The sequence below is a fragment of the Leptosomus discolor genome, chromosome 4 (genome assembly GCF_034619465.1).
Source record: "Leptosomus discolor isolate bLepDis1 chromosome 4, bLepDis1.hap2, whole genome shotgun sequence".
Lineage (NCBI taxonomy): Eukaryota > Metazoa > Chordata > Aves > Leptosomiformes > Leptosomidae > Leptosomus > Leptosomus discolor.
The window spans coordinates 9,950,005-9,973,067 of NC_141394.1; the positions used below are offsets into that span (position 1 = coordinate 9,950,005).

Sequence of the window (23,063 nt, forward strand, 5' to 3'; positions counted from 1 at the left end):
ACATCAACCCGCCGCCCCGCCTCAGGGGGCTGCCCCACGACTACCGGTAACAAGCCGCAGCCCCCGCCCCCGGCACCACCCTCCGCCCTGTCTCCCCGCCTCAACGGCGGCCGGCCCACCCTCCTCCTTCCTGCTGCGGCGGGGCTGCCGCCTCTTTCCCGGTACCGCCGGTTGCGGCCGCCCGCCCTCCCTCACAGCCACCCGCCTCCCTTCCCGCCCGGCGCGGCTGTTGCGACAGGCGGCGGCTGCGCCTTACGGCGGGCCGTCGCCTGGGTGACGGTGCGGGAGGCCTCGGTTCCTTCAACCTGCCGCGGCCTAACGGAGCTTCCCCGGCCTCCCGCAGGGGGAAAGCCGCGGCCATGGAGAAGTACCAGGTGCTGGGCCTCGTAGGGGAAGGCAGCTACGGGGTGGTGACCAAGTGCAGAAACAAGGAGACCGGGCAGATTGTCGCTGTCAAGAAGTTTCTGGAAAGCGAAGACGACGCGGTGGTGAAGAAGATCGCCGTGAGGGAAATCAAGCTGCTGAAGGTGAGCAGGGGGCCGCGGGTGGGGCCTGTGAGGGCAGCTGAGGGGAGCGGGCCTGCGTTTTCCAGCAAAGTGTGCCCAAACCGATGGCTTTTTGGTGGCTCGGTGTTTAAATTCACAGCTCCTCGTTCAGCTGGGAGGTGTTTATGTCGCAGTACGACGTCTGCCACGAGCCGCTGCACCGAGGTGGTGAACGCAGAGCGTGACCTTTTTATTTTGAAGCTGCTGTGGTTATTGCTCCAGCAACCTGCCCCGCCGCAGGCAAGGGCAGCGATGGAGAGAGTAGCGGTGTGCAGGTCCGGCCTCTGCCGTGCTCCAGGTGCCTCTTCATAGCGTATTTTGAATCCTCGTCAGGTGTTTAAATACCTTGGTGAAGGCAAATGTCTCCTTCAAGCAGAATAGTAACCCTTGTGTCTATGGTCTGAGTTTTTCTTGCAGTAAAGGTGCCAGTTGTGTAGGACGACGATGGGTGTGGGTGAGATCTACCTGTAGGGAGTTGGGTTCTTGGGAGGAAACTGCCTCTTGAGACTCCTTAATAGCCCTTTACGAAGTGGCGTTTATCTAGTGAAGTTATAGGATGGGTGTAAATTTAAGCTATTGAGTCAGTTTCAAAAGGGAAACATGGTTGCTTCTGACCACGATTTACAGAGTATAACTAACAAAGTCCAAACCAAAAGAGACTTGATTGGGCCCTGCTTGCATTTCCACAAGCAGCCAAGCCATGGTAAATTAATTTTGCCTTTGAGTTGTAGCTTTGCAGAGCTGCATTTCCCCTTGGCTGGGTGCTGTGCTGGATTTGCCTGGCTAAACCTGACTTGATCAGAATCTAATCTGTTTATATGCCCTGTATTCAGCAAGGAAAGGTACAAGGAAAGGAGTCACAAGGTCTCTATTCCCTCCTGGTGCTAATTGTGTCCCCCTGTGTTGCATACCAAAATCAAGTACCTTGCTGCTGTGAATTTGCTGAAAACAAAAGAAAAGCTGAACTTTTAAAACCTGCAGGTCAGTGGTGACCTGAACGTGTGATAAGAGTGCCTAACCAGATGGGGTACTGCTGTTACCCGATATGGAAAAATGCTTCTAGGAAAGTTTTATTTTATTTTATTAATGGCACTTTCCTGGCAGGAGATGCTGGAGGAGGACAGGTATCAAGTTCCCTGAACCTTATCAATTAGTGGCTAGCCCCTAGGCTGAAGGCAGCTGGCATAAGGTCCTCTGCTGTCGGACGAGTGATTTGCCTGGTATCGGTTGTGGATGCTTTATACTTACCTAAATAGCCAGTCATATTTCAGCCTGTTGGCTTCTTATCAGCAGTGTTATGTGGTGCAGCCTCATTGTGTCACTTGGTCTGTTAAAGGTACTTCTCTTCGTGGGCTGTAGAGGCTCTGGGAAAATACCCAGGAGCTTTAGATAAGCAGGGGTTTGTGCATGTGTGCTCTTCAGTGTTTAGTTATGTAGTCCTGCTTCCTCTCTTGGCTTTGTTCTTCCTACAGAAGCTTTTGCAAGTTCCTAAACTGTTTCACTGCCATTTTTTCCTGCTGCATTCCTTCATGAATAGGATGCCAAGGATGCAGGGTGGCGTTCTGTGCCAGGGCATGTGTCCATTGTTCTGCTTGCTCTTTTGACCGCCCTCAACCCCTATGTTTGCCACCGTAACCTCTAGCAGCATTTTCCATGGATGGTGTGCACAGAAGAGTGCTTGTCCCTGTGTGTGGGCACACGTGGTAGTTTTAAGTGGTGGGACAGGGGTGAGGTGTCTGGTGAAGAAATGAAAGTTATTACAGTTAGGGTGCATCCAGGTTTTTCCTCTGATGTGGGGTGTTCTGGAGATGGGAACACATGTCTCCTCTCAGCTGCCACAAGTGTCTCTTCGCAAGTCTGCCAGACTATATAGTCCCTGGGCTGTGAAGCATAAAAAAAGAAAGGGATCTCTGCCATCACTGCAAGAGCTACAGACCCTTAGAATTAATAGAAATGTACGTGCTGGAACTTGAGACACAGCCAGCAGTTCCAAGCGTTGTCCCCTCGAACTCTTCTAAAGCAGATCTGTGTGAGTCTGGGTCGCACCTCATCTGTTGGCCAGGCTCGCTTCGTTACTGAGTCAAAGCACGTACCACCTCCCAGGTGTGTTGGGAATTAACTTATTTTCCTGCATAAGTGGGAACTTAGCAAGGGGAACATTTCCATATATAGCTCAGGAAGTGTGGCCTCTCAGAGGGAAAATAAATACCTAGAGATTTAATGTTTTTGTAGTTTCTTCACTTGCTCCCTGTGAACCTAGTTTATTTTTTTTCTCCACTGTTCTGGAGTTTGGGCAGAAGTGTAATCGTGGCTGAAAACAGCAAAGCCTCTTCAAGTCTCCTGTGCTGGGAAGAAATCATTCTTGAGAAAAGAGCTTTTTTTCTGATTGTTTTGTAATCTTTCCTTTTCAGACTTTCTAAGAAATCTGGGTCTTTGACAGACCTGGGTGCAGGTTGGCTGGCACTCCCTCTTGACTGGCAGAGCGTTTTCCCTCCAAGTCCCCGTGCTCTGCAGTCCTTTTGCATTTTCCTTGGTCATGATCCCCAGGCTATGGTGCTGCCTTCAGGCAGCCTCCGAAGGTATTTCCCTGCTAGGTTCCAAGCTAATAAATAACTGCTCGTTGTAGCGTGGTCCGGTCTGTTAAAGCAGTGCGTGATGAATCAGGGTTACAAACGTGTAACAAACTGGAGGTGGATCCTTGTCTGGTTAGAATGTCATGACAAAATAACTAGAAAATATAGCTGCTTTTTTTTTTTTTTTCCTTTATGTTGCAGGTTTTTTTCTCTAAATTATCTTCAGCTTTTTACTCTGCATAATATTGGGGGAAAAAAATCTCTTCAAATCCTTGGCTACTCAGTTTTCACTGTGAATCCACTAGATGCAGTTTAATAGAAGCTGTTTAATTGTTAACACTGTTATAGATAAGAATGCTGAACTTTCCTTTTATCCATTCAATGTGCTCACATTCTGGCACATGTTACTGTAAATGTGTATAAGCTGTTGGTGCCAACAAAAGTGCTTTGAGTATAGTAGGAGCTTGAAATAAAAGTGTTCTATCAGCCTTGTTAGAAAAAATTAAGATACAGACACTGAGTAGTTGGTGATGAACTGGCAGCTAGGTAGAACAGAGAGGTCTTGCAGCTGCTTTTGGTTTTCTTTTAAATAGAGATGTAAGAGATTTTTAAGAAGAGGACCTAGAGAAAGGAATAACAGAGAAGAATAGTAAAACTTCCTGGAAATGTGGGAGAAAAGAGAGTAATCAGCTTTGCATTGTTGAGAGAGGCAGAAAGTTTTTTTTTAAATGAAACATTGAGAGCTGTCTGCAGAAATCCTTTGAATCCTGTCGGGAAGGGATAGCTAGCTAGCGTTGCTCTGTGTGCCCTGCCCTGAGGGAGCAGGCAGGGTAGCACAGTGTTACTTGGTCACCTCGATGAAAATATCTCCGAAAGGAGTTTGAGTCACAGATACAGCCCAATTATGGGAACAAGCTGTGTTTATTGCTGCTTGAGCTGTTTGTAAGCAAACCCAGGGAACTAGCAAGGAGTCTCTGCAGCTCACCAGTCGTGGCTAAATGCCCTGTTCTTCTCGCACTGGTCGAAGACAGACTTGGCAGCATGCTGAAATTCCCAGTACAAACCATCCTGCTTTGTCTTTCCTGCCAGCTCAGGGACCTCTGGATTTTCCTTTGCCGTAGCAAGTCTTTGGGGGAGATGCTGCTAGGTGCCTGCTGTCTCTCAGCATTAACCACACGCTCCTCTGGAATTCTTTGTGTCTTCCTCAAGGTTTCTCTCATGTGGAAGATAAGCTTGCTCTAAAGCTTGTCAAGATCAGGGCACGAGTTAGGGTCACTTCTTACATGAGGAGAGTATTGTGAGAGGCAGAACACATGGGGTTTTTCCAACAACAGAACAGTGTATTTTGAGCATCCCCATTAAGAAGAGATGCCCTTAGTCAGGGTTTTATTTATTTTTAGGTTAGAAAAGCAGGTGTCTGCATGTATGAGGTGGTGGAAATCCTCCAGATAGTGTTAAAAAAATGAAATCAAATTGGCAAAATTAAATCTGTTCTAAAATATCAGTGAGCTGATTTTAAGAATAAATGAATGGGAATGCCGTGGCAAGAAGAGCATTCCAGGGCAGTGCACTGGCTGGGTTGCAGTTAAAAGTATCTGGCTGTACTTTACCCATTGTATACTGTCAAGCTCTCATAAAATATTTCCTGTTTTATAACAGCAACTCAGGCATGAGAATCTTGTGAACCTGCTGGAAGTGTGTAAAAAGAAGAAACGGTGGTATCTGGTGTTTGAATTTGTGGATCACACGGTGCTTGATGACCTTGAGGCGTTTCCGAACGGACTAGACTACAGCAGGGTTCGGAAATACTTATTTCAGATTATGAGAGGAATAGCCTTTTGTCACAGTCATAATGTAAGTATGCACAAGAAGTCAGCTTTGTTGTTAACCTTGAATGACTGGGTACAGAAGCGTGTATTTTTGGTATATATTAAAACTGAGAGAGATAAAGCTTTGCCTGAAAAGAAAGAGGCAGGGTAGAAGGGCCGGACTGAATTTCATATAAAATGTCAGAGCTTGATGTCAGCTAATCCAGTAGTCTGTCTCTGATGGATTTGTGACAGTGTTTCAAAGGAAAGGTTCAAAAGTCTGTGGGGATCCAATGTGTGGTGGTACCCTACTGTTAGTTGGCTTATCGTGCAGAGGGAGGTAGTCTGTCTTGCAAAAGCTTGATTCAGATGGTGTCTATGTAAACACAGGCTTGCTTTTTCTCTTCAGTATTTTTGGGGTTTTGTTCTAACTGGTTTCTAACAGGTTTGCCGATTTAATCCTAGTTGTGTAACTATTATATAAACACATGCACATTCTTAAATTTATTTTTATGTTTGGGAAGCTGGCTCTCTTATGAATTCCCAAAACACTCTTCACATGCAGGACATGCCCATGGCCCTTGCAATACTTAGAGCTTTTAAACTTGTGGTCAAGGCCAGGTTTTCAAGCATAATAAATTTTGCCTTTTAAAGTACCTGTAGTAAATAGACCTGCAGAACATATGCAGAGAGGTACGTAAAGTAAACGCTTCTGTGTGCGAAAATTAGAGGTTCTGCTTTTTCCTGTGCAATTGAGTTGGCACTTGTTTGTTGACCGTGTGCCCATAGCTGTCTTTTACAGTCTCTATATGTCTTCCCATCGCTGCAAAAATGTCATTTTCTACCTGGATATGAGAAAGCTACTGTTTTTGGTGAGCTAGTCAATGTGCTATGTAGAAATGGGGATTTTATTTGTCTTGGCCTGCTTTTCTCTGTGCAGATAATACATCGGGATATTAAGCCAGAGAACATACTAGTTTCCCAGTCGGGAGTTGTAAAACTATGTGACTTTGGATTTGCCCGTACCTTAGCAGCTTCTGGGGAAGCTTACACAGACTACGTGGCAACCCGATGGTACAGAGCTCCAGAGCTGCTGGTGGGAGATATCAAGTATGGCAAGTAAGAGACTGGCAGGCAAGGCTGCAGAAGGCTTGTGGGGAGTATGGGGGAGGGTGGGGGGATGCTCTGTTTTTTTTGGGAGGCAGGGGACTGTTGCTTGGCAAACAGGTGAAGGGGATGCTGTTCAGCATTCCCTGGTTATTCACTTGTAAAGGTGTCAGCCTTCCTCTTCTCTCTCCCACTCTGCACTTAACGACTGCCAGTGCTAGGCTTTCCTGGCTCAAGAGGCGAGGAGAGCCCTCAGCATTCCTGGTCTGTTGTCTATAGGAGCTTTTCAGTTGTCGACTCTAGTACTGGGGGTGGCTATGATAGACCTCCCCCCTGTGCAGCTGGAGTCCTGGAGGGAAGGCAGAAAAGTCCCTCCAAACAATTCTAGGCGGACATTTCAGGAGGGAGGAGGTAGGATGAATGAGATTGTTCTTACTGGGATCTCCAGTACCACAAAACCAGGTCAGAACTTAAACTGTTCGCAGGTCTGTTAGTACAGTTGTGCAGGTTTCTGTGTGTCCCTGTATTACTTAAACTTAGTTTTCAGTAAATGTGCCTGAAGAGCGGATGCCTGCGGAAAGAGGAGCTGCTTACTTTTGTGCTCTCCAAAGTGCAAGATTCTACTAATGTGTGATGTTGTATTAGTATTTTTAAAGCATTGGGGTTTGGAACTTGATGTTGTGTCTGTCAGGCTTCTGCTAGCGTTTGCCTGCATGAAGAGCTGAATCCTTGCCATTCGTCAGAGCACTTGTAAGCTTGGGAAACAGCTGTCTGGCTGTTTAGGGGGGCAGAGCTGCACTTGGGGCTTGTGTCCTGCTGAAGACGTGCTGTGTGCTGGCCTAGCTCAGCCTTTACATCAGAGGGACAAATGAAGCTGTGCTGAGCTGGGGTGTTGGTTTTTTGTTTTTTCCCAGGGCTGTGGACGTGTGGGCTATTGGCTCTCTGATAACAGAAATGCTTACAGGAGAGCCCCTCTTCCCTGGAGATTCAGACATTGACCAGCTCTACCATATCACCAAGTGCCTGGGTAAGACAGCCTGTCAGGCTTCTAGTGCCTGCTTAGTAATGAAGGGGTCAGATGTATTTTGACAGGGGGGAGGAGGGTGCTGGGAGAAAGGCTGTGGAGTGTACTGAAGTGTTTCTGAGAGCTTGTACTCTTAGTGCCTTTTACAAAGGGGCAGCTAGGAGCTTGCGAGTGCAGCATCAATTCGTGGTGCACAGGTGGAAAGAGAACAACCCAGAGTGTAGCCCATATAGTAGTGCTGACCCTGTATTTCAGCCTCCCTAATGTTTCACAGGATTGTTCTGTATTTCTTCCAAGTGGTTGCTTTGTTTGCATGATTCCAGGTAACTTAATTCCAAGACACCAAGAGTTATTTTATAAAAATCCCCTCTTTGCTGGCATGAGGTTGCCTGAAGTGAAGGAGGCCGAAACTCTGGACAAACGATATCCCAAGCTTCCTGCTGCAGTGCTAGATTTAGCCAAGGTAATTAACTGATTGTTTTCTATGAACGTTCCTGTGTTTACTTGTCCTTCGCTATGGGGAGCTGAATGCAGCCTACAGAAAGGGCTGGGGCTGTTAAACTGGCTTTCTCTCAATTACCCATGCAATGAGCAACTGCTGGGGTTGGTAGCTTAGTGAGGACTGTAAGGATATGACAGCTACCATCCTGGGTGACAGGGGAGGCTAAGCCAGTCATCTCCAGAGCCAAAATGGTCACTGCATATCCTCCAGGGAGGATTTGTAGCATATAGTACCCCACTGATTAAGTTTCCCAAGGAGATTTGAAAGGTGAAGAAGGGCTTGTGTGTGGAAAACATCCCCCATACACCTCACTGCGTCAGTTGATCTTTTCTCCCAATCTTTGCGCCTCATCCGCTACCTAAGCACATGCTTTGTAGATAATACACAGCCCTTTACTTCTTACTTGCTAGCAGAGCTGTGTGGATATAGTGTTTTCAGCCAACCCTCCCTCTACCTGCTGGTGGAGACTGCGAGCAAGTAGGTTTGAATGGGATGGCATCGAAACGTGTCCCTTGCTCTCGGAGCTGTGTGGGAGTTAGGGAGCCTACAATTTTGCAATAGATTCTGAAGAATCTTTCCAGGGAGTGTTTTTGTGTTCTCACACAGTAGTGGAGCACCGATATGTTGGGTAACTAAACCAACCTAAAAACCACATGGTTCTGTTTGAAATGCCTAGTGATCAAAACAGATTCTAAAGCCTTAGCTAAACAAACGTAACTAAAAACAAGGGAGGTTTACTGAGAGTGATCTGTTGGTATGAGAGGTATTCCCTGTGCAGTGAGTCTTTGTGAGCGTTAGCGATTGGAATGGAAGCAGCCAGCAAACATTAAACTTTTTTGGTAGTGGTGTCTCTTGGGCTCATCTCAATATAACACACCCTAGAAGGGGGAGGTTTGCAGCTTTTTTTCTTGACTTCACTTGGAAATGCTAAAGCCTTTCTTTCATTTCTAACGTATTTGCCTTCTAATGTTTGCGTTGATTTGACAGAAGTGTTTGCAGATTGATCCAGACAAAAGACCATCCTGTGCTGAACTCTTGCAGTGCGATTTCTTTAACAAGGATGGATTTGCTGAAAGGTAAAGAGTTAGTTTCTTGCTCAAAGCAGGTTAGTATTAAAGGGAAGTTAAGCAGTTGCACTTGAAGATTGCATGCTGGGTTTGCAGAGCTTACAGCTGCTGAGCGTCTTGGTTTTGTTTGGGTTTAGCCTTCCTGGAAATAGGAGGACGGTTGAAAGGGAATGCATTGCAGTGGCCTGTTTGCCTCATTACCTTGTCATGACATTAATTCATCAGGGTGCGCACGCAGTGTCACACCGTATTGGGTAGTATAGTCTCACGCTGTATCCACTGTCTGCATCTACACCAGACTGGGATACAAGCACCTTTATTGCCTTTTATTTATTTTAATGGATACATCATATTTGGCTGGCTTCTCATTAGTTAAAAAGGCATGGTTTGTTTGATTACTTAAAAGGCTATAGGAGCCTGGGCTGAATACCAGCTGATGACGATTAACAGAAGCCTCCCTTTTTTTTTTTCCCCCTTCTATGGAATGTAGATTTGCTCAGGAGCTTAAATTAAAGATTCAGAAAGATGCCAGAGACCATCAATTACAAAAAAAATCAAAAATCGGCAAAAGGGACAAAGATGATGTTTTAGAAGAAAGAAAAATGCTTGGTGTCCAGGTTGGTCCATCTTTGTTTTTCAAACCTGTATTTTTTTCCCTGTGTTTTAAAATCACTGTATAAATGTGTGCAGCAGTTTAAGGTCATAGCGAAAATATCAGCATAACCGTCCATTTCATTTTTTAAAAAAGACTAGGTAAGTGTGATGTGCCAGAGCACCGCCTCACCTTTGGAGGCCACGGTGAATCTAAACAGCACTGGAGACCTTGTCGCCCGATTCAAGGCAGCGTGTTAGGCCTGTTGCCCCCCCCAGCTCTGACACTCAGTGCCATACAGCCTGCAGGCTGTTGTGTACAAGTTCTGTGCCTTTGATCCTAGCTGTTTGGCTGCTGCAAGGTCTGCTCTAGCGCTTGGCTCCGCAGTCTGCAAGTGGCTGTTTGGCCAGTGCCTTGCAAGTAATACTACATCGTGATGCGGTTACTGGCCAATAGAGAGCTGAAGGGAGAGTCCGTTGGGAAGCATAAGTCATGTTGAATCGTGAAAACATGCTTGTGTGCTGCTGTTTACCTCTGTTAAAGCCCTGTCTCCAAAATTACCTATTTTGCTTTCAATCAGATACTGAGGAGTAGAGGCTTCAGAGTGACTTTGAGGTGATGTTTGGCTCAGTTCTTACTTCATTTCTTTGGAAGTGACACAGGATACGGCTGCTCTTCCTCCATCATTTCCGATCCCATTCTAAGGTGACTTATTTGCAGAGGGTGCTGGAACCCTCACAAGTCTCCTTCCATTTGATAGAAAACAGAAGTTTTCTACTAAAAACAATTCCATCTCCACCAGATCCTTGCAGAATCACACCAGTTTAGGCTTTTGACTTTTTTCCCCGCATGTGCTGCTCTAAGCTACTTCTTCAACATGACTGTAAGAGAAAGATGATGCCTGTCTTTCCAAACAGGATTTCAGCATTGACCCAAAGAGCAGAGATGCAAAGCTATTAAAGGCGAAGCGCTCTAAAGGTGATGCAGAGAAAGCAGGCCGATGCTCCAACCTGAGCTCCCTCTACGACAGTTCGATCCACCCATTTAAAATAAGCCCTCAAACCAGCCTAAAAGATTCCAGCAGCAGCTTGGACTATGCCAAGAATGCAGGCGTAGTTATCCCTCCCATCAACCAGAACTTTTCTCCCACTGCAGTTGGGATGGGTCCTGTGCCTGGGAACCTTAATTACAGGTATGGGAGCAGCGCTAGAATAGCTTGTACCCATCGTCCCTGTTGCCGATGAACTGCGGTGTCCCAAGAGAGGTGCAGGGTGATGATGTGGGAACGCGAGATGTGGGTTTGGGGCAGGACATGGGTAGGAACAGTTCTTGGGTGGAGGTTTGTGCGTGGGTCAGAAAGCCTGGCGTCACCTCGAGCAGCTGTGCGTGTCCGCACAGGGCCCCTGTGTTTCTGCGTTTGGCAAAGCTCTGCCGAACAGCAGCAGTTTGCCAGCTGCCGTGACACTGGCCTTTCTTTGACTCGTAGCTCGTCCTTTGGACCAAACATCTATGTTACCTGAGCTCACGAAGGATATTCTCCCTGTGAGCCTTCTTTCAAAGCATTTAATAATAGTGTTTCTAGATGTCTTGCATATTTGGTTTTATATTCACCACGTTACCCCGGCTAATACAAAGTTTGGGGCATTTTTGATTACAGAGTTGATGAAAAGAGTAAAAAATACTTGAACCCATTTCTAAAGCAACGGAAGCATTCTCCAGCGGGCCATTACAGTGTAAGCTTGACATCGGTAAGTTGTCTGTCCTTCCCCCTTGGCAAAGCAAAAATAAACTCTGAACTCAGGTATGTGTTTTGTTGTCAAAAATGCCATCTGTTGCAGCCTTCACCATAAGTCCCAACTAGAAATATTATTTTCTTTACCCCTTTTTTCTACAGGTGTGTCATCTGTTATCCTTTGCTAATAGTTATCTTCTCTGAAACGTATTTTGTGTCAGAGGACAATTTTAAATGAGAGGAGCAGTCCCACACAGGATACCTGTGAGACTTGGAATCTATCTGTAGCCTCCTGCCTGGACAGGAAGAGTAGACCACGTGTGCTGTGCTACTGAAGCAGAATTGAGGATTTGGATTTAACATGGTCAGGGCCTTATTTAGTCGTGTTGTAAATGCATTAAAAATTGATAATGAAAACAAGTGGAAAGGAAACCTTTCCACTGCACTCAACCTAGGCAATAGCCTTTCCACGCCAGCAGGAACAGTTCCTTTTTACAGATAACTAATCTGAGCCGTTTTCCAAGTGTTGTATTTTGTGTCTCTGAATGCAGTCTGGCTTAGAAGATTGGGGTGGTTTTTGCTCTGGCTGTTCCGTTGTTTATCACAGAATCCTTTCTGCTTAAGTGTCACGTGTTTCACGCACATTAGAGTCTTTTGCGCGAGTTCCAGCTACAGCAGAACACTTTTGTGTTGATGCGTTTTTAAGCTTGAAAATAGCTTTGTTTTTTTTCTATATTTTGATGAGCTGGTACTTACGCCCTTGATTACAGGTCACTAATGAAAAAAACATCCTTCAAGCAAATAGGAAAAAATGGGAGTTCTCCAAGACAGATGTGCGTTTGCCAGAACTAAATCATCTCCCTGAACTGAGAGGGGTGGAAGGTATGAGCTTTGATGTCCTCTAAATAAAACCTGAATATGAAGTAAGTGGCAGGAAACAGCGTGTGTTACAACAGTCAGCTCTTGTATGCGTTGGTTGTGTCTTGCAGCGTGGCATCCCAGATTCCTGAAAAAGGAAAATAAAACAGTTTCAGAGTCCCGTGTCCCCTCCCTTGCTGCTATTGACCTCCATAACCCAAGTCTGGCTTCACAGCAGGTAATAAATCGATATAAATCGATAAAATAATTTGTGCTCCTCTGTATTTGTTTGGTTCAGGACTTCCTGAACAGCGTGACACACACATTTCCAGTGCGACTCTTAACAGATGCAGAACTTGCCTTGGTTTCTTAACTCTTTGAAGTAAAAGTGTTAGGTATTGAGGGGCTTAGTCCAGTAGGGAGGATGAAAGCACAGGAGCCAGGCGTAGCGAGAGAGAGGGGAAAAACTTGGAGCTCTCCTAAAGATTAGTTCCTCGGTAACATTGAGATGTTTGTTGCGAGGTAAGTAATTTCACGGGCCGTCACTCTGGCTGTCTTGCTTCCAGCTGAGATTTGGCAAACCGTATTGGGGCAGGTGAAACATTTTTGAAGTCTGGTTTGAGCAAAGAACAGGTTTGTTGTAAGTTACATGTTGGCATTGCATATGTCCTAGAAGGTGGGTTCTGGTTGTTCTGTCTGTTTATACTACACTTGGAAATTAACCCTCTCTCTTTTTTTTTTTCTTTTTTTCTTTTTTTTTCCCCCAATTTACAGCTATCGGGGACCTTGATGCCTGATGCATCCGAGGCCACCTTCCCCAGAGTTGAGCACTAGCCTTCTGGAGAAGATCACACCTGCCTGCAAAAGGTAAGCTTTCATTTCTGCTGTGTAGCCTTCTGGTGGCTTTAATTTCTGCTGTGTGGCCTTCTGACAACTTCCAAATGGACAGTTTCCTGAACACTTACCTAGCTGGGAGGTGCAATGGTACAATCTTTTTACACTTCACATCCTCAGTTAGGAACATCTAGCTACAAGACAGGGAGGCTTAGGAAAAGTCCTGGGTCTGTGATTGACTTGTAGTTTCAAGATTGAAGTACCAAGTTTGAACTCTGCCACTCTATGTGGACTTTCACTTACCGTTGCATCCTACCATTCCAGGTAGTTTTAAGCTGAGGTTTTTAAACGTGGTTTTAATAGTTTCTCATCTTGCCCATCGAAAGACGTGCAGTCCTCTAAGTCAATTTGTCTGAAAGAAACCTTATAGAAAAAATGGTGTGGTTTTGTTGTTTTGCTTTTTTTTCTATTGGGGTATCGTTACCTCTTGTTGCTCAGCGTCTTCCAGGGTGTCTGTTGTGTACGTTGGAGTTAGTCACATCCTCTTGAAAGCGAGAACTGCAGTGCTTAGCTGAGGGTTTTTACTCTCATGATCACCCCTCGTTCCTCACTGAGGCTGGGCAGAAGGACTGGGGAGGGAGCAGAAGTTGGGAGAATAAGGAGAGAAGGAGACAAGGTGTTCTGGAAGGATTGTCAGAGGCTGTGCTCCAAAATCTCACCGACTCTATTGGAACCTTGTGTCCTGCATAGGTGGGCTTTACTCGAAGCTCTGGGTACGCTGGTGCTGCCAGCCTGGACCTGATCACATACCTGCCCCCCCGGGGAGTCTCCCTGTGGCCGCAGGGACCACCAGGCACCACAGCCTCCCTCCTCTCTTACTCGGTGCTAGTTACAGAGAGCCACGAGTGTGTCGTGGCGATACTGTTAACATGCAGGTGCAAACTGTGCATCTTCGGTTTTTTCTTCTGGGCTCTGGTGCTTCCTTTTTGAGGAGCAGGAGCAACTGCTGACTCTGAAATCTCTGCACCGATGCTGCACGTGCTCTTAATCTGTATGAGTGTGTTTGTCACTTATATTCACATGATGTCATGGCTTAATGCTACTACGAATAAAGAAGAAAAACCATTGGGCTGGGAAGCAATCCCGATGATAGGAGTGGAGGAAAAAGAAGTCTTACTAAAGTTGTCTCATCTCTGAAGCGCAGAGGTGTACGTGCGCAGCTTTTGCAGGGTAAGGACGTGTAATAACTCAAACTAAAGGGAGTGTGTCTCATCAGGGAGTACCTCTGTGGTTTTGTTAGCCTGTCCATAACATCATTCTGCTTTTTTCTCCTCTTGATGCAGGTGGCTGAAACGGGGAACAATCCACCTGAGTTTCCAGGTGCTGAAGCTGCAAGGTCTCCGCAGGGGAGAGGAGGATCCCTTACTCTCTCGTTAGGCGCAGCGGACTGCCGTGGGAAGCAGCTCAGGTCCAGCCCGAGGACAGAGCTCACGCTGCCGTTGCTGCTGGGTTTCTTGCATGCAAAACAGCTCCTGAAATGTTGACTTTCTGGCCTAGGGCCAGGTCTTGTCTGAGGCTGCTCAGAGAAAAATAGTGGTTGTTGGTGCGTGACAAGGACAGAAGGTGGTTTGGAGGGTTTTGAAGGAAGCTGGGCTTTCTTTTGTCTAACTGCTGCCCTCTGGAGGGTTTTCTTTTAAATGAATAGTGAAGGGAGTAGATTGCTGAATTGTCTCGGTGGGCTACCTGGTCTATATTGGAAAGCACCTTTGCCTTGACAAAAATGCCAATGAAGAAGATGTTTGTGCAAGAAATACAACATTTAAACGTGTGAATGTTCCCAGCTGTTCCTTTGAAAGCCTTGCTAATGCTCAGCAGCATGTGTGACCTTGTGTTAGTTCTTCCCTCCATGCTTTTGTCTCCCAGTCCTCGGGCAGTTTGTCTTTCAGGTGTTCACTGGGCCTGTTGTCTGGCTGTGCTGGGTGAATGTCTGTCTGCTGTTAATGGTGAAGGAGGAGTATCAGTGTAAAATACTGAGCTGTGGTGCAGGTGGCACGTGAAATGGCTTCTGTGGGCGCTCAGTAACTCACTTAAGTCATCGGTCCTTTAGGTTCCTTGGGGGAATGGGACATCTTAAGTGTAAAACTCTGGCTTGTGGGGAGAGAAAGATGGCATCGCTTTCCTCTTGGGACTGTTATGAGACCATTTTTGCTTAACTGCCCTCAAGTTGGCTGTAGTCAGTTCTATGGTGTCCCTGTGTTGCTCACAAATGTTTTCCGGCGGCTCGAGGCCGCTGTCAGAGCTCACAGCCCTGTACAGTGTAGTTAATTTTGGAACTTGTCTTTCCACAAAATACAGCCTTTCCTATCGATGTATCATGGCAGAATACAGTATGAACGTCGTCATATTTAGAGCTTTGTGGCTATACTGTGTTTTGACATGTACGTTAAAATTTGTAAATAAAAGGATATTCAAATTGCAGATTTCTTGGTACTAGTGTGTGCTTACAAACGTAAGATGTGCTCACTTAGTCGTCCCTGGACTTGGTGTTATACCTGCCGACCTGTATCGGTGGCGTTACCTGCACTTTTGAATCAGTTTTTATTTAACAGTTGACATTGAGTTTCTTGCAACCACTGACAAGCACAGGTTCCTCATGTCCCTCCGCAGCACCCGGACAGCACGTAGCTGACGGTGCTCATCCAGGGTGCCCCTTACCTTTCCAGTTTGGCTGGTGATAGCGGTGTTCTGTTCCCATTTCCCTGCTCTTATCTTTGCCGCTAGCTGTGAACTGCTCCAGGGTAGCCCAGATGTACCCATAGCGGATGTTCCCAGCTGGCCATAGCAGTCATTTAGCTAGCCACGGGCAAACGCAACCAAGCTACTCACCTGAAGTTCACCTAGTGAGAATTCACCAAGGTCTCGGTGGACAGATCAGCCACCAGCCGGGGCCGGGTGCCTCTCCCAGCGTGAGCACCAAGATGCTCAGCCTCAGCACCCATAGGCAAAAAGAAGGAAGATTTTAGGGGAATGGAGGGGGAAGAATGATGGTTTTAGGGGAATGGGGGGGGGAAGAAGGGTGGGTTTAGGGGAATGGGGGGGGGAAGAAGGGTGGGTTTAGGGGAATGGGGGGGGAAGAAGGGTGGGTTTAGGGGAATGGGGGGGGAAGAAGGGTGGGTTTAGGGGAATGGGGGGGGGAAGAAGGGTGGGTTTAGGGGAATGGGGGGGGGAAGAAGGGTGGGTTTAGGGGAATGGGAGGGGGAAGAAGGGTGGGTTTAGGGGAATGGGGGGGGAAGAAGGGTGGGTTTAGGGGAATGGGGGGGGAAGAAGGGTGGGTTTAGGGGAATGGGGGGGGAAGAAGGGTGGGTTTAGGGGAATGGGGGGGGAAGAAGGGTGGGTTTAGGGGAATGGGGGGGAAGAAGGGTGGGTTTAGGGGAATGGGGGGGGAAGAAGGGTGGGTTTAGGGGAATGGGGGGGGGAAGAAGGGTGGGTTTAGGGGAATGGGGGGGAAGAAGGGTGGGTTTAGGGGAATGGGGGGGAAGAAGGGTGGGTTTAGGGGAATGGGGGGGGAAGAAGGGTGGGTTTAGGGGAATGGGGGGGAAAAAGGGTGGGTTTAGGGGAGTGGGGGGCGGAAGAAGGGTGGGTTTAGGGGAGTGGGGGGGGAAGAAGGGTGGGTTTAGGGGAGTGGGGGGAAAAATAATAAAGGTTTAAGAGGAGGGGGCAAAAGAAAGGTTTAAGGGGGGGAAGGGGGAAAAAAGAAAAAGGTTTAAGGGGGGGGGGGAAGAATCATAGAATCATTAGGTTGGAAAAGACCTCCAAGATCATCGAGTCCAACCGTCTGCCCAACACCACCATGCCCACTAAATCATGTCCTGAAGTGCCACATCTACGTGTTTTTCCAACACCTCCAAGAAAGGTTTGAGGGGAAAAAAGAAAAAGGGGGGGGGGGGGGGCGAAAGGTTTAAGAGGAGAGGGGGGAAAAAGGAAAGAAAGGCGGGGGGGGGGGGGGGGGGCGGGACGACGGTTTACGGGGAGGGGCAAATAAGAACGGTTTTCCACGCTGCCGCCGCTCCCCGCCCTTGGCAGCAGCCGCCGCGGCTGGTCGCGGCGCTCGGGTGCGCGTCCCGGGGCGGGGAGCGCGGCGCCGGTGGGGCGGAAGCGGAAGCGGTAGGGCGGTAGGGCCGGGGCGAGGCGGGGGCGGCCATGGCGGCGGCGGAGGGCCGGGAGGAAGGCTGCGAGCACTACCGGCGCGGCTGCCTGCTGCGGGTGAGGCGGGGGCGGGCTGAGGGAGGGAGGGAGGGAGGGAGGCAGGCGGGCGGGGGGCTGCCGGGGCTGGGCGCTGAGGTGTACCGTACCGTCGGTAGGCGCCGTGCTGCGGGAAGCTGTACGCCTGCCGGCTGTGCCACGACGGCGCCGAGGGACACCGGCTGGACCGCTTCCGCGTGGCCGAGGTGCAGTGCACCCGCTGCCGCCTGCTGCAGAAGGTGGGTCCGGGGCGGAGGGGGCGGGCGCCGCCATTTTGGGAAGGGGCGGGGGGGGGGGGGTCGCCGCCGCCATGTTGTGTTGGGGGCGGGAGGGGGCGACTGCGCACCTAACGGCGTTCTCCCCGGTGCGGCGGCAGGCCCAGCAGCGGTGCGAGGGCTGCGACAGCCTCTTCGGCGAGTACTACTGCGGTATCTGCCACCTCTTCGACCGCGACAAGAAGCAGTACCACTGCGCCGAGTGCGGGATCTGCAGGTGCGTGAGGGGCGGGCGGGCGCCTCGGCCCGGGCCCTGCCCGGCTCCGGTGGGGAACGGAGCCGGGCGGGGCGGGGAGGGGAGGAGAGAACCGTCCTCGGCCTGACGCTTTTCTCCTCAGGATTGGTCCGAAAGAGGATTTTTTCCACTGTTCAAAATGCAATTTATGCCTAAGCTTGAGTCTTCGAGGAAAGCACAAGGTAAGAATGCACCGGTTAACTCCGTGTCTTTAAAAAAAGGTAAAAAAACACCTTGTAAACGCAAGCGGGTGGTGCCTGGGTTCCATCCAAGGCTGTACAGACAGGGGGAGGAGCGGGTTCTTAGCGCACCTAACAGCGATACAGAGCACTTCTGGGCTGGCCTCGCTAGCAGTTCAGGCTATAGGAAATAAACATCTTGGATTCCTCCTCTCCTTTAGAAAGGAGCTGTTGATTGCAGATCTGACAGCGTATAAGTCCGAGCTCCTGTTCCTGCTGCATCGTAGGCTGCTGGGAGTTCTGGGAGCCCTTTTCTTATGTATACTTTGAAGCTATTTGGTTTGTAGTATGCTCAGCCATCTGTTAATCTGTAACTTCAAACCTAAATGGGAACAGTAATGTTTCATACATCTTTCCTTACCATTCTAAAGGAAATTTTAGAAAAATGTAGATATCCATACAGTAAAATAACTTCCTTTTACTTCCTTTTTTTTTTTTTTTTTTTCATCTCTGCAAAGTGTATTGAAAATGTCTCCAGGCAGGACTGTCCAATATGTTTGGAGGTGAGCTGCTTCTTTTCGTCTCTTGGATTTGTGTGTGGCTGTGTTTTTTACTGTGTTTGAATTAATTTTCTTATCTTTTGTTCGACACTTGCCTTGAAACAGGATATTCACACATCTCGTGTTGGAGCTCATGTTCTGCCGTGCGGTCACCTTCTTCACAGGTAAAGCATTGCAGATAGTTGAGAAAGGGGAATAGCTGCTGCCTTGTGTTGGCATTTATTCAGTGGCACTGCAGGCCTGGTTAGTCTGTATCAGCTGTTTACAGCTGGTTTCTAAGGGACCCACAGGGTAGGGGATAGTCTCTGTTTCATCGGGAAATACTTTCTGTAGAAAGGTTGTCTTCCTTCTGCAATAAACATTGACAGTGGTAGAGGGACCTGTCTGCTCTTCATTCTCAATTTTGCCGTGCTGAGTTTACTTCTGTTACTACTTAAATTTCAAGAACCCCATAGAGAAGTCCCTCCTTGGTGTAGAAAGCAGTTGCCCAATGGTTTTAGGAGGTTGGTGGCAGCTCATCAGTTAAGTTTTACTTTCTCTAAGACAACAGAGCGCTCCATTGCACTACAGAAACTGCTGTTTCTATCGGTATTTTAAAGTGATGTCATATATAGCATTGGGTGCCTTTGGAGGAATAACTACCACGTGTTTCCCTCCCATTTTCCCTTTCTGCTTGTCTTGTTACAGACACAGCTTTTTGTTACTCTATTGGCTATCTGGTTTCCCCCCCTGTTGTCTCTGTGTGCTGAGTGAATGGCCTCAATGTTTGACATAGGTCTCTCCAGACTGAATCTTCCTTCAGCTCCTGTTGTGATGCATCACAGTCCATTTTTTCAGCAAACTTGAACCACACAATCCTTGCTGTAGTGCTGACTCTGTTCCTTCATGTTAGGTTAGAAGACCTTAGGGTGAAATCAGATGCGCTCTGAGTACACAGTGATTTTGCTGGGAAGCTTTCTTCTTGCTTGGACTCAGGATATTTTTTAACTTCTGGTTTGGGGATACTGTGTGCCTTTTCTCTTTGTTCAGTCCAAGTATGTTACCAGTCAGCAGTTGCATTCTTCTTACTGAACTCTCATTGTGTTTTCTTTTCAGAACATGTTACGAGGACATGCTAAAGGAGTAAGTATTTCTAAACATCTCTCTTAATGTTGTAGTCCAAACAGGTTACTTCAAGAGGTACAGACCATGATGTGTACCATGTACTCCTGTACCACATAACTTAAAGCCAACTCCTAAAGGGAAAAGGGGCTTTTAATTTCCCGTTCTGTTTGCAAGAACTTTATGATTCGTGGTGTTTCTCTTTGACTGGGACGAAACTTGTCCTTTTGGGTGGACTTGTTTCATGGCCCCACTCCCATCTTCTGATTTAGACTTTCTTTTTTTTCCACCCCTTCCTGCCAGAGGTTACAGGTGCCCTTTGTGCATGCACTCGGCTTTAGATATGACAAGGTACTGGCGTCAGCTGGATGACGAAGTAGCGCAGACTCCTATGCCCACGGAGTATCAGAACATGATGGTGGAGGTAAGAGAGGAGAATTGTGCCCATGTCTCTGTCCTTGGCAGATCTGTGCCTTTGCAGTACTGGCAGTAGAGGGCACTGGGAACTTGTCCTGGATTAAAATTCAATCTGACAGTTAGGGAATTGTGAAGAAGTGTCGTATGTAGGCTTAGAGTATTCACCTGCTGGGTTTATAAACACACAAAAAAAGCACCTCTCACCTGCTCTCCAAAAAGCCCACACCAAAACCACCACCTCTTAGTGTTGTAGTATCACACAGCAGAGAAATGGCTTGGCCTTTGGAAGTATCTCGCTTTCTCCAGCAGCGTTAGGTGCTGCCATAGCAATAAGCAGGAACATTTGGTTTTTAACAGGTTGGAGCTTTGTGTTCCAGCCTAAATATGGTGGGTTTTGGCAAAAAACCCCTATTGATTTATGCAAGGCTAGTACATAGAGACTTCTGTTTTCTTCCTGTCTCTTTGTGTTACCTCAGAACTGTGAAACGGTTTGCTGTTTGCAGGTAATGCTGAATTAAACGGCACGGTCATTGATGTTTTAGCTGCCTCTGTTATGGTTTAGACAAGCTGTCCTACCAACTCTTGGAGGCAGGATATTTGGAAAAAACGTCTTTGCTGCCTGTTTTGAGGAGAATGCTTACTTGCCTTTCCTGCACAGCAGATGGGCTAACATTGCTAGCTGCTGTTACTAGGCTTTCACTTTCACTTGAGGGTTTCTCTGGTGGTTTCCAACATCAAGAGAAGAACCCAAAGCATGTTGTATCCCTGACTTAACGCAAGGAGTCACGTTGTCATGCTAAACGTAAATTCTCTGTGATGACACAGTGTGATCTGAGCAGTTACAAATGGAAAAGTTATATCAGCCCTGCTGTCTTTAAAAGGAAGATACCAGCTCTGTGATTGCTAGAAGCGAGGCTGTAGGATGTTGTTGAGTGTCCTGCTGATGCTAAAGCCTCCCTTTCTCTCTCTCCCTCTCTGTCCTGTGTGCATAGATCCTTTGCAATGACTGCAATGCCCGGTCTACGGTGCAGTTCCATCTCCTGGGCATGAAGTGCAAAAACTGTGAGTCGTACAATACTGCCCAAGATGGAAGATGCCGGCTGCCTTTGGAGGAGCAGTGACTGGAACACGCACTGCGTTCGGCTGGGCGAGGAAGACTCTGCCGTGGAAGAGACTATTTAAAAAGAAAACGCCCCGCTTGTCAGTAAAAGTGTAGTCAAAGTTATCATGGCACCAGTGAAACGATGACAAGATTTAATTAACGCTGGTGCAAAGGAGTTTTGCTAATTGTGCCCCCCCTCCCGTGTACCTGGGGCACAGCGCAGTCAGGCCCTTCAGGAAAATCCCCGTCGAGCCGTGCGATGCCCGAGGAAGGTTTGTTTCTGGAGAGAGTGGCGCGCTTTAAAAGAGCCGTTGGCTGGGTGTCAGAGAGGAGACTGCCTAGAAGAACAGCTAATGAGATGCAAAATGAGAAATGATAAGCAGCTGACACAGCAGAAGATGTTTTGGGGCAGCTGAAGGTTGTGAGCGTAACAGGAGGTGGAGGTGCAGCTATTCTGGTTGCAGCTGCTGCGGAAAATTGGTAGCTTTGAGAGTGGCCTTTTTACATAAAGCTGACATCCGCAAAGTTTTGTGCGAGGACGTTTTGTTCCTTTTGGAGAGGCGCGTTTGTTCTCGGGCCTCGGAGCCATCGGCGCGAGCGGCTGCAGAGGGTGAGCTTGCAGAGATTGCGTCTCCTGGCTTGATGGGTCGACACGTGCGTGCGCACCGCGCCTGTCGAGAGTCGCTTCGAAACGAGCCTGCCCTCCCTGGGGACAGGCGATAAACAGCCTAAAAATCCAGCCCTTCTCCCCCCGGACACCCACTGACCTCCTGTCTCTTCACTGGGATTCCTTTGCCAGCTGCAGTCGCGTTTACACCCGTTTCTTCCTCCTTTTGCTTTCTTCACTTCCAAAGGCCGAGGTGTCGTAGGGTTTTAGCTGGATGTTTTGATGGAGAAGTGCACCAAGCGAAGCACATGCCGTTGTCTTGTCAGGATTGACATTGAGCCAACTGGTCGGGCTGAGCCTGAGGTGTTTGCTGATATAACAGCACGTCAGAGGCACTCGAGTAGTGCGAGGACCAATTTTCTGTGGTTTTGGGGTTTTTTTTCATGGTGTCTGGTTTCATTGGGGGGAAGAGAAGGGAGGATTGAGGAGTGATTTGTTTAAAAAAAAAAAACAAACACAAAACCCAACAAACCTTCCCGCTCCTCTTCATGTTTTGCAGTCTAAATATTACAGAAAGTTCGTAGTTTCAGAGAATTTCAGAACATGCAAATGGTTTCAAATAATGATGTAAAATACAAAAAAAAAGAAGCCTAGTTATTTACCACACAACTACTTGTTTTTAACTCGTTCTGCTGTAAAGCAAGAGCTTTTCTTCATAATCTAACTGTGCCCCTTTATGTACGAAATACTGGGACTCGCCTGACAGCGTTCCCGTAGCTTGCCTTTACTGGAGGATCTTTTTCTGAAGCACTTTTCTCACTGCTATAAATAAATGCAAAATAACGTCTCTATTAAAACAAATGACGCTATGTGTCTGCTTTTACGCACGTACTCTCTGGCAATTCCCGGCTGAGTTTAAACAATGATTCAGCGCTGAAAAACGAGGGTTAAATGTCTGGATGTGTGACCCCTGGGTGTCTACGATGAACATAGCGGTCTCCGCAACCCCGATATTGCCATTTTTCTGTGGTGCGAGGGGAGGGGGTCTTCCCCCTTGGCACGGCATGGGGGTGACTGGTCCCAGTCTGGGCTCCCCAGTACTGTTTCATGGGTGAGTGGCGAATTAATGGTGCCGCCGGAGGGGAGGCCCCGTTCAAAGTTGAAACCAGAGCAGCTGGTGTCCCAGCAAGCTGTGCCAGGGGCAGAGCAGCTGCCGAAACCCGGGTCCTTTAGGTCCCAGCCCATGCCTCTGCTCTCCCACCCCAAACCTGCCCCCGCCATCCCGCCCCTTCCAAACTACGGTACGGGGGACGTAGTTGGTCGCACCTACGTGCATGGGCAGAGCAGGCGCTTCAGGTTGAGGCTGGTTTTCTCCGCTCTCTGTGGCAATTTGGGCGAGTCCCATGGTGGGGAACCATGTGTGGGGCCAGGTGGGCTGCATCACCTCAGCCAGAGCCCATAACTAGCCTTGGGGCTGCCCTGGGGGGGTGAGCAGGGCATTTGGTGAGGGAGCAGGTAGGCCTCTCTGCCTTTGGGGGTGCTTCTAGGGGAAAGGTGCTTTTTGGAGATGGTGGGGGAGTGGTTATGGGCTGTGCTGGGCACCAAGTGGTCATTTCCCACCAGGGGCTGCTGTTAAATTGAGGGTGGCTGGGGGTGCTGTGTTACCTTTGGAATTTAAAGCACAGCAGGAGCATGGCTTGGCT

At 48.1% G+C, this 23,063-nt stretch overlaps 2 protein-coding genes across 4 annotated transcripts; both read left to right on the plus strand.

Annotated features, from left to right (window-relative positions):
* Window positions 1-296: 296 nt before the first annotated feature.
* Window positions 297-15,120, plus strand: CDKL2 (cyclin dependent kinase like 2). Of its 3 annotated transcripts, none has more exons than XM_009949629.2 (13): window positions 297-527; window positions 4,778-4,972; window positions 5,867-6,045; window positions 6,948-7,060; window positions 7,381-7,520; window positions 8,547-8,635; window positions 9,117-9,243; window positions 10,136-10,410; window positions 10,876-10,966; window positions 11,721-11,832; window positions 11,940-12,046; window positions 12,583-12,675; window positions 13,986-15,120. In XM_009949629.2, exons 1-12 carry the CDS (start codon window positions 360-362, stop codon window positions 12,640-12,642), a joined length of 1,656 nt encoding a protein of 551 aa, XP_009947931.1. In that variant the 5' UTR covers window positions 297-359; the 3' UTR covers window positions 12,643-12,675; window positions 13,986-15,120. The 3 variants fall into 3 exon arrangements, with proteins under 3 accessions (XP_009947931.1, XP_086319797.1, XP_086319798.1); XM_086463671.1 differs by lacking the exon at window positions 13,986-15,120 and adding an exon at window positions 13,141-13,156; XM_086463672.1 differs by lacking the exons at window positions 11,940-12,046; window positions 12,583-12,675; window positions 13,986-15,120 and having other exon boundaries at window positions 11,113-11,757.
* Window positions 15,121-16,842: 1,722 nt separating this feature from the next.
* RCHY1 (ring finger and CHY zinc finger domain containing 1) lies at window positions 16,843-21,278 on the plus strand. Its single transcript, XM_086464041.1, has 9 exons — window positions 16,843-16,905; window positions 17,004-17,123; window positions 17,261-17,376; window positions 17,498-17,576; window positions 18,092-18,136; window positions 18,239-18,297; window positions 19,229-19,255; window positions 19,538-19,658; window positions 20,644-21,278. Exons 1-9 carry the CDS (start codon window positions 16,843-16,845, stop codon window positions 20,770-20,772), a joined length of 759 nt encoding a protein of 252 aa, XP_086320167.1. The 3' UTR covers window positions 20,773-21,278.
* Window positions 21,279-23,063: the final 1,785 nt, after the last annotated feature.

Coding starts and splice junctions, on each gene's coding strand:
- RCHY1 (XM_086464041.1), top strand. CDS start 16,843: ATGGCGGCGGCGGAGGGCCGGGAGGAAGGCTGCGAGCACTACCGGCGC. Junction 16,906..17,003: donor GGCGCGGCTGCCTGCTGCGG/GTGAGGCGGGGG, acceptor TACCGTCGGTAG/GCGCCGTGCTGCGGGAAGCT. Junction 17,377..17,497: donor GCCGAGTGCGGGATCTGCAG/GTGCGTGAGGGG, acceptor TTTTCTCCTCAG/GATTGGTCCGAAAGAGGATT.
- CDKL2 (XM_009949629.2), top strand. CDS start 360: ATGGAGAAGTACCAGGTGCTGGGCCTCGTAGGGGAAGGCAGCTACGGG. Junction 6,046..6,947: donor GGAGATATCAAGTATGGCAA/GTAAGAGACTGG, acceptor GTTTTTTCCCAG/GGCTGTGGACGTGTGGGCTA. Junction 7,061..7,380: donor CCATATCACCAAGTGCCTGG/GTAAGACAGCCT, acceptor GCATGATTCCAG/GTAACTTAATTCCAAGACAC.